At 41.3% G+C, this 9,171-nt stretch overlaps 2 protein-coding genes across 2 annotated transcripts in view; both read right to left on the reverse strand.

The window, feature by feature from the left end:
• Nucleotides 1-1,462, reverse strand: part of rffl (ring finger and FYVE-like domain containing E3 ubiquitin protein ligase) — an 11,670-nt gene extending 10,208 nt beyond the window's left edge. The window contains exon 1 of the mRNA XM_050068189.1: nt 1,022-1,462. The gene's annotated coding sequence lies outside the window, so the exon portion shown is untranslated. The remainder of the gene's footprint in view (nt 1-1,021) is intronic.
• A 3,284-nt stretch (nt 1,463-4,746) lies between these two features.
• eif4h (eukaryotic translation initiation factor 4h) overlaps nt 4,747-9,171 on the reverse strand; it is a 22,496-nt gene continuing 18,071 nt past the window's right edge. The window contains exons 4-6 of the mRNA XM_050061398.1: nt 9,024-9,128; nt 8,172-8,342; nt 4,747-6,955 (exon numbers count right to left, since the gene is read on the reverse strand). Of these exons, the coding sequence (XP_049917355.1) occupies nt 6,816-6,955; nt 8,172-8,342; nt 9,024-9,128 (416 nt within the window). The 3' untranslated portion in view covers nt 4,747-6,815. The remainder of the gene's footprint in view (nt 6,956-8,171; nt 8,343-9,023; nt 9,129-9,171) is intronic.

The raw sequence follows: 9,171 nt of genomic DNA on the forward strand, positions 1-9,171 counted from the left end.
AAATTTGATTTCCATTGATAATTTTTGTGTGATTTTGTTGTCAGTACATTCAACTATGTAAAGAACACAGTATTTAATAAGAATTTTTCATTCATTCAGATCTGGGATGTGTTATTTTAGTGTTCCCTTTATTTTTTTGAGCAGTGTACATACACTGGGCAGCAAAGGCGAACTTTAAGCGGTGCGTTAAATTTAGCAACATGTTAATGGAGGTTTGCCCCATGACACGAAGGACCCGTTGTCCACCTACCGGGACTTTGTGTGAAGATATTTAACCACATGTTATTGCGCAGAATTTTGACTCTAAAGTACTTTAACACTTTTATACTGTTACAACCACTAAAAACGTGACTGGATTATTTTTTCCACCACTACTGAGCGCACGCAGACGAGCTTTAGCCAAACTACATAATAAAAACCAGCTTGTTTGTGTTTCTTTCCAGTTTTCAGACATCACTGGTGTAACTGACTCGACAAAATGAACCAATGCACAGGAGGAAGATCTTCTGATAAATTCGGCGTCATATTTCGTGATGTTAAACTCTTATTTAACAAATAATCCGGTCCAGAGATGTGTGAGACAGATCTGCGTTATTGCCATACGAAACTCATAGAAACAAACTTGAAGACAAACAACGACAGACAACAAAGTGAAGTTTCGGTTTCATGGAGGTAACTGTGGCGCTAACTCTGAGCCGAATGATTCAATGTCTCTTGATATAACGGGACAAAACACAAGTTAACGATTTAACAGGATGATCCGTGACCGGTGAGTCGGGCTCCGTTAAATTCAACAGACTGTAAACGGAGTCTGGAGTGTGGAGTCTGGAAAGTACCCCGGCTGCTAATAGGCTAACGGCTAGGCTAACATGAAGCTAGTTAGTGAAGTTTACAGAAACTAACGAGTCAAACAAACACAAAGGGAGAGAGATGACGTCAGACAGAGCGGGTTAAACTAACCCGGGTTACAGTGTGAACAGGAGCTAACCAGCAGGATTATGGACTCACTGAAGCGTCTTACCTGGAAGCGACGGGGCTGCTACAGCTAGCAGGAAGCTAACTGACCGAGTTGTGACCGAGCTGCTGCTAAACTGACGCTCACGAGCTGCTTCAAAGCTCCAGCTGTTAGTTTGTCAACATGGTGACGATCTGCGGGCTGCTGTGACGTCAGACTGGAGGAATAAACAACAACAACAACTACAACTACAACAAGTGAAGACTGAGATAATAACAGAGAACTGAACCAGGAAGAGTTCAACTACACACACACACACACACACACACACACACACACACACAGACAAGCCTCAGTTTTTATTGTCACCTATGAAACCTATAAAATAAACATCTCTGAACAGGAAACAGGAAGTAGTTTTTAAAAATAAAAACGTACTTTTTGTTTATTTTTTTATGTTTACATCACAGGTGACCATTTGCATTGTTGTATGTAGTTTCCTGTTTGAACACTGGGTGGAGCATTAGCTCAGAAAAGGCTGCAGGTGATGAGCAGCAGGTGTGGAAGGGGAAGCATACAGTTTTTGACCGTGTCAGTATCAGAGTGGCAGCGTCTCAACAAACAAATTGATGAATGAAACTTACCTGAGTTTTACCTGAGTTTTACCTGTGCTAAGGTGAGCATAAAAAGAGAGCAAATAAATGGGTCACCGCACTCAAAGACAACTCAGTATTGGACAATGGTTTATTGTTTTTGCCCAGAACGCACGTCCAAAAAAGTTCTCCCCGTTCACCCCTCAGTGACTCATGAACATATTCGTTTTTATTGGAAAGACTCTACAGTCCTCATGTGAGGACAGATGTGGGGTCAAAGGTTACAGTGTGGACAAAATACATTTTATATGATGGGAAAAAGTCCCAGTGTCCTCAAACCAGACGATAATAAAGTCCCAACGTCCTCAAACCAGACGACGATAAAGTCCCAACGTCCTCAAACCAGAAGATAATAAAGTTCTAATGTCTTCGCAAGATACGATAATAAATATTACCCAGAAAACTTTTGAACCATCAACTATGATCAGGTTTTGGGCTTTGTCCACTTTTGTCTCGGGATCGGTTGCAGACTCACTCGGTTGAGCTGGCGGCCATCTTGTTTTTACATGGATCAGTGTATTGTGGTCTCACTACCACTGGATGGGACAGAAAGTGTGCACAAATGATGGACAATGGGTATGAGTGAAGCAGAATAAAGTTTTGGGAGCAGAAGACACAAAATGTGACGTCATCACGAGGACTCACAGGAGAGTAAATAAAGTGTGAAATATATCTGAACACTTAATATTTCATATTTTACCTTGAAAACTTATTTGAATTCTTTAAAACTAAAATTATAAACTTTGTTCACAGTCAGAGCTTCTTCAACAACAAAAGTCCGATCAATGAGGTTGATTATCATCAGCAGCTCAGATGTTCAACTGGAACGTTAAATTCAACATTATGTCCAGACACTGATCATTAAATGATCCTGACGCCACCATGTGGACAAACACTAGAATAAGGTTTTAAATCTGCCCGTCTCCAGAAGAACATGTTGTACGTTTCTGCAAACTACAGACACATTACATTTGTGTTTCATATGGGTCATCTTGATGTGCTGTAGTATCAGGGCTGACTGTCATCAGGAGGTGGAGGAGAGGGTGGATGGTGTGATACCGAGGAAAGATACCTGCCGAGCTGCAGACCACTGTTCAACCCCAACAAACAATAAAAACCAGTTTAGCGATAACATCGCTGCGTTTCCTGTCGCGATAGTGTCACGAAAAGTGGTTGTTTTTAATCACGTTGTCGCTGCGTTTCCTGTCGGGATAGTGCCACTTAAAATGGTTGTCTTTAATCACGATGTCGCTGCGTTTCCTGTCGCGATAGTGTCACTTAAAATGGTTGTCTTTAATCACGTTGTCGCTGCTTTTCCTGTCGCGATAGTGTCACGAAAAGTGGTTGTTTTTAATCACGTTGTCGCTGCGTTTCCTGTCGGGATAGTGCCACTTAAAATGGTTGTCTTTAATCACGTTGTCGCTGCGTTTCCTGTCGGGATAGTGCCACGACAAGTGGTTGTTTTTAATCACGACGTCGCTGCATTTCCTGCCGGGATAGTGCTTTAAGCTCCTGCCTTTCTTGTGCATAAACTTAAACACGTTAACCATTGTTCAAACGTTTTCAAGGTATCTGCTACTAATAATATAATAATAATAATATAATAATATAATCTGTTCTGTAATAATCTGGGGGTTCTGTTTGTTATGAGAACATGAATCGGGGGGAAGCTTTAAGGACAGAGATGTGATTGTCAGAAAGGAATAAATGTGATTTAAAGAACTAAACAAAAAGCTCTTTGTTGTGGTTCTGTCAGCGAACATTTCTCAGAGTTATTCAGTGACGTTAAATACTGAAGGAGACATAAAGTTTGTTCGACACAGACAGAGAGGCAGAAACAGAACGAGCTTTATTCTTTATTTTTTCATTTGGAAGAAAAAATAAAAATCAAACCGACTTGACTCGACCCCCCCACCACCCTGAAATTAAACACATTCTAGTTGAAGTACGGTGATGAGAGTTTTATTGCCATAAACAGTGTAGGAAAAAAAAAATGAACAAAAAGAAAAAGTTAAACAGCCGTTTTTTATTCTATGATACAGTAAAGCAAATGTCAGGGAGAACAAACAAAGTGTTTCATCAGCGACACAAACTTTGTCAAAGCGACGCAGACGGAAACCGACCACCGAGTGAAGGGTTAAATCCTGTTCACCTGATATCCAGCCTGATCCACACGCACCTGAAAACATTCACCTGGACCACGTCTGCTGTCTCCGCCTCCGTCTGTGGCAGCAGCTTCGAGACAGGAAAATTAAGGAATGCAAAAAAAAAAAAAAAAAAAAAAAAAAAAATGTTTTAACTACAAACCGAAGCTCGATCTAATCGTTAGGACTTCATCAATTTTTTATTTTTTATTTTTTTTTTTTTACAAAACTTTATCGGTGGCGGTCGGCTTCAAGAGACGTACACTGAAACAACAACAACAGCACGAAACACCTTTAAACTTCTTCTGTCCTGCTGGTGACGACGTGTTAGCGCCACCTTCTGGTCGGGGAGGGGGGCAGGGGGTGTATGGGGCTGCTGAGTTAAATGAGTCAGTGCTGCAATCAAAGACAGAGGAAGAGGAACAAGGGGGGGAGATGAAGAAAAAAGGGAGCAAAAGGGAGGGAAAAATAAAATTAAGGATAACAGGGAAAAAGAAAACATTTCTATGACTTGTCGTTTAATATTTTATGACTTGTTCTGCCACGTTCTTTCATTCCTTCCTTCCATGAACACTGTTTTTCTATCGGGATGGGGAAACACACAGAAAAGAAAATGAAATGTTTTTCTTTCTTTTCTTTATTTCTGGTTTCTTCACCTCTTTCATGCGTTGTCTTTAAAATAAGTTTCTAAAGTGTTAGCACCACCATCTGTTAGTGAGATCAGAAATATAAGAATGGAAAAAAGGGCAAAGAAAAGAGATCGAAAAGTTATTTCAGAATAAAAAAGAAAAAATGTAAGAAAGAAATGCTGGTTCCCTGTTTTCTTTGTCCCTGTTCCTTCTTTCCTCCCATGAACCCCAATTTTCTTTCCTAAATGTTTTATGAATTTCTGTTCGGTCATCAAACACTTGTCTTCATCCCTGATTTCATCTTCTTTCTTCTGTTTTTGTCTCAACAATGAAGAGAAAAAGAACCATTTTTGCCTGATTTTTCCTTTTTTCTTGTTAAATTAGGATTTACTCTTCTTTCCTTCCATGCATGATTTTCTTTCCAACAGTTTTATGAATTTCTGTTCAGTCGTCAAACACTTGTCTTCATCTTAAAAAGACAGAAACAACAGTTTAATAAAGAAGAAGAGACAGATTAAATCAGGGATGGAAAAGAAAAAGAACATTTTTTGCCTGTTTTTTTTTTTTTTTCATTGTTAAATTAGTATTTACTCGTCTTTCCTTCCATGACCCTGATTTTCTTTCCTAAATTATTTTGAATTTCTGTTTGGCCGTCAAACACTTACCTTTATCGTAAAAAAGACAAAAACATTAATTGAAAGAAGAAGAAACAAAATAATATCAGGGATGAAAGATAACATTTTTTTACTATTTTCTTTTTCCCTTGTTTTTTGATCATTTCTTCTTTGCTTCCTTGAACCCAATTTTTTTTTCTCAACATTTCTGTTCAGTCGTCGAACACTTGTCTTCATCGTATAGATAAAATCAATAGTTTAAATAAGAAGGAAGAAAAAGGAAACGGATGAAAAGGAAAAGTACCATTTTTTCCCCTATTTTCTTTTTCCTTTGCTAATTTTTCTTTCTTAGATTTTTTAATTTCTGTTCGGTCGTCAAACATTTGTCTTCATCGTAGAAATATTTTTTTAAAAAGTAGTTTATAGAGTAAGAAAGACAATGAAGTCAGAGATGAAAGAGAAAAAGAAAAGAAGGAGCTCCAGTTCAGGTGAAGTTTTCAGTGTGGATCAACGGACCAATCAGAGATATTGTCTTATGTTTAAATCTGATTGGGTGGGAAAACGACAAATGCGCCATCGCATCATCAGGAAACATCTAACATACTCTGCTTTGGCCCGAGACAACCAATCAGAGGAGCCTTAACTGTAGGCCACGCCCCTCTTGTGTTGCGTTCAGGTTGTGGGACACAATTCCCTGATTGTAGTTTGTTTCTGTTTCCAGGAACAGAACAATGAAAACAGATTCTGTTGTTTGTGTTTTTGGTAAATGTTTGATTATCGACAATAAATCGTTTCCAGCAGAGTCAGTTTTCTGTTAGGAAATCACTTTTTCCCTTTTTCTTCACGTGACCTGAACGCAGTGAACGCAGTTTTCACCTACGGAGGCGTCGAGCAGCAGTGCATCATGGGAACAGAAATCTCAACATCAGCGTTTTTTTATCTTTAAAAACTTTTCCATCAGGTGCTGCAGGTATTGGTGGGGGGCGGAGCTTGTAGAGAGCTGTAAATCTGTCCTAACGCAGATGAAACCCCGCCCACACACAAGGACATGCAGAATAAAACCGACAAACACAAAGCGGGGCAAAAATATGAAACGTGACTTTTGATCAAAAGCTGTAAAATCTGACTGATGAGTCACCAAAGCAACGAGCGGTGACAAAGACAGAACGAAAAAAAAAGTTTGTCCAATTTAACCAATCAGGGTGAGGGGGCGTGGCTTCAGCTGGATGACTACAAAACACAAACAAAATGACTTGACAGGTTTTAAGCTCTGGGCTTCTTTCTCTTGGGGTAAATGGCGTGCGATCTTTGACCTGGCGGCAGAGGAGCAGGGGGCGGGGCAACAGGACAAAGCAGCTATGACATCACAGTAAGCTGACATGTTGGGGGGCGGGGGAGGGGGGGGGCAGAGAAACCCAAAGTTCGGACATGCATTCACAAGCTGCTCGTTGTGTTTGTGTTTACAGGGTTATTATTCGTCAGTGTCAGAGTGTGTTCGTCTTTATTCCGACTAAGAATAAATATTCTGCTCAAACTGAACTCAAACAGGAAGAAGAAGAAGAGGAGGAAGAAGAGGAAGAAGAAAAAGAACAAGAAGAAGAAGAAGAGGGAAGAAGAAGGGGAAGAAGAGGAGGGTGGCGTCCACTCGCTGTCTGTCAGGAAGGAATGCTAACTGTGGCGTTTAAACTCATCCCGTTGGCGTTTCTTTATCTTTGTTAAAGTTCTCTATCTGTTCACCCCCCCGCCCCCCGCCCCCCCTCTCTCCTCCCTAATCCCTCCCCCCCTTCCCCCTCCCTCTGGCCCTCATGGCCTTCAGTCTCTTAAGGTTTGTCTCTGGGGATCACCTCCTCTCGCGGCCTGGCTCCGCCGAAGATGGCAGAGTTTGGGTTGGCGACCTGGTTGAGCGGCTCAGTTACGGTCCGAGGCTTCAGCTGCAGCCGAGGCCGCTGTGCACGCTCCTCTGTAAACAAACAAACAAACAAAAGAAGTCTTTACCCACTGAAAGGATTAAAGTCGTCATGTTAGCCAAAGAGCCCCGACTGTCAACGACTGAGCTGACTTACAAAAATTAACTAATAAAAATCAAGAGTCACAAACCACTGTTTTAAGATTCACCCAATAAAATCACCAATTTTTTTTTTAAGAATCGCCAGATTAACTTTGTGATTTCATGTTCACCTGACGAAATCACTAATTTAAAAATTAACTGGACTAAATCAGATTCAAAAATCAGGTGAATCAATTACAGATTAAGGAATTGCGTGATTTATTCACTAATTTAACAATCTCTCGCCCTAAACATCAATTTAGCAATTGCCTTTGTGATTTAACAATGACCTGACCAAATCACTGATTTAAGATCCATTTGACTAAATCACTGATCTAAGAACCATGTGACTAAATCACTGATCTAAGAATCATGTGACTAAATCACTGATCTAAGAATCATGTGACTACATCACTGATCTAAGAACCATGTGACTAAATCACTGATCTAAGAATCATGTGACTAAATCACTGATCTAAGAACCATGTGACTAAATCACTGATCTAAAAATCATGTGACTACATCACTGATCTAAGAATCATGTGACTAAATCACTGACCTAAGAATCATGTGACTAAATCACCGATCTAAGAACCATGTGACTAAATCACCGATCTAAGAATCATGTGACTAAATCACCGATCTAAGAATCATGTGACTAAATCACCGACCTAAGAATCATGTGACTAAATCACCGATCTAAGAACCATGTGACTAAATCACCGATCTAAGAACCATGTGACTAAATCACCGATCTAAGATCCATGTGACTAAATCACCGATCTAAGAATCATATGACTAAATCACTGATCTAAGAATCTTGTGACTAAATCACTGATCTACGAATCGTCTATTTAAAACCCACATGAAAAAATCACTGATTTAGGAATCACCAGGCCAAATCGCAGATTTAAAAAACCACCTGACTAAATCACTGATCTAACAATCACGTGACAAAATCACTAAATCAAGAATCACATGAATACATCACTGATTTAAGAATCACCAGACAGTGCTGATTTTAGATTTACACGACGACTAAACAAACATGAATTATACAACAGAATAACGTCATGAATGTATAAATTAACGCCTCAAACTGTGACTGACGGACAGGAAGTTGCTTCACCTTCAGACGGTTCCCTGAAGTCTGTCGTTCCTCCACGGGGGGCTCCCTCTCTGTATCGACCCTGTCCTGCACCTCCGGGTCCTCCACCTCCTCCCCTTCTTTCACCGGGGCGACCGCTGCCACCACCACCGCCTCGACTCCGCCCTCCAATGTAGTCGTCATCTCTATAACCTGCACAGACAGACGGGCGGACAGACCGACAGGTGAGTCGACAGACAGACACCGTCAGGTGTCCTGCAGCGCCTGGAACCTGTAAGGTGACCCGTGAGTATGAGACGGCTGAGGTGAAAGGCATGATGGGAACAAACAAACAGGTTGTGGTCCAGCAGCTTCAGGAGGTGGAGCCAGGCTATGGGGTCAAAGGTCAACAGTGCCTAACATTAGCTAAGCATGAGTTTCTATTGTGAATTAGTGTCAGTCTGGTTTGTTTTAGCTAACGAGGTGGAGGCTAACGAGCCGTCTAAGCTCTTACCTGGACGCCTCGCTGTGATTGGACATCCTGGATCGATACGTAACATAGACATTTTAAATATTTTGTCCGTCCTACAAACTGATGCGATATTTACTGAAATATTTCGATGGTCCTGAACACAACACTGAAACACATCATCAGATTTAAAGGACGTCGTACTCCTCATTAACTTTGAAGAAGGTTCACCTGCAGGTGGCGCCGCAGTGTAACGACAACCAATCACTGTACTTTAACTGCACTGGTTCAGGTGATTGTTTAACAAACGACGCCACCTGCAGGACCGTTATTAACATTAGACTCTGGGACACTGTCCTGCAGTCTGATTGGTCGGCTGGGATCTGCTGCTGTCCAACCTGAGCTGCTGAACTCTCTGACCGCACCTCCTCCTCCTCCTCCTCCTCCTCCTCCTCCTCCTCCTCCTTGATGTTCGAAGTCCTCACGGCTGTCCCGTCCTCCTCTGGACGCTCCTCGAGGACCTCCTCGTCCTGCAGAGGACAGGGGGAGTTTAACACCGACAGAGAGGGGGGA

This window comes from Epinephelus moara, chromosome 2 (assembly GCF_006386435.1).
Source record: "Epinephelus moara isolate mb chromosome 2, YSFRI_EMoa_1.0, whole genome shotgun sequence".
In the NCBI taxonomy this organism is placed as follows: domain Eukaryota; kingdom Metazoa; phylum Chordata; class Actinopteri; order Perciformes; family Serranidae; genus Epinephelus; species Epinephelus moara.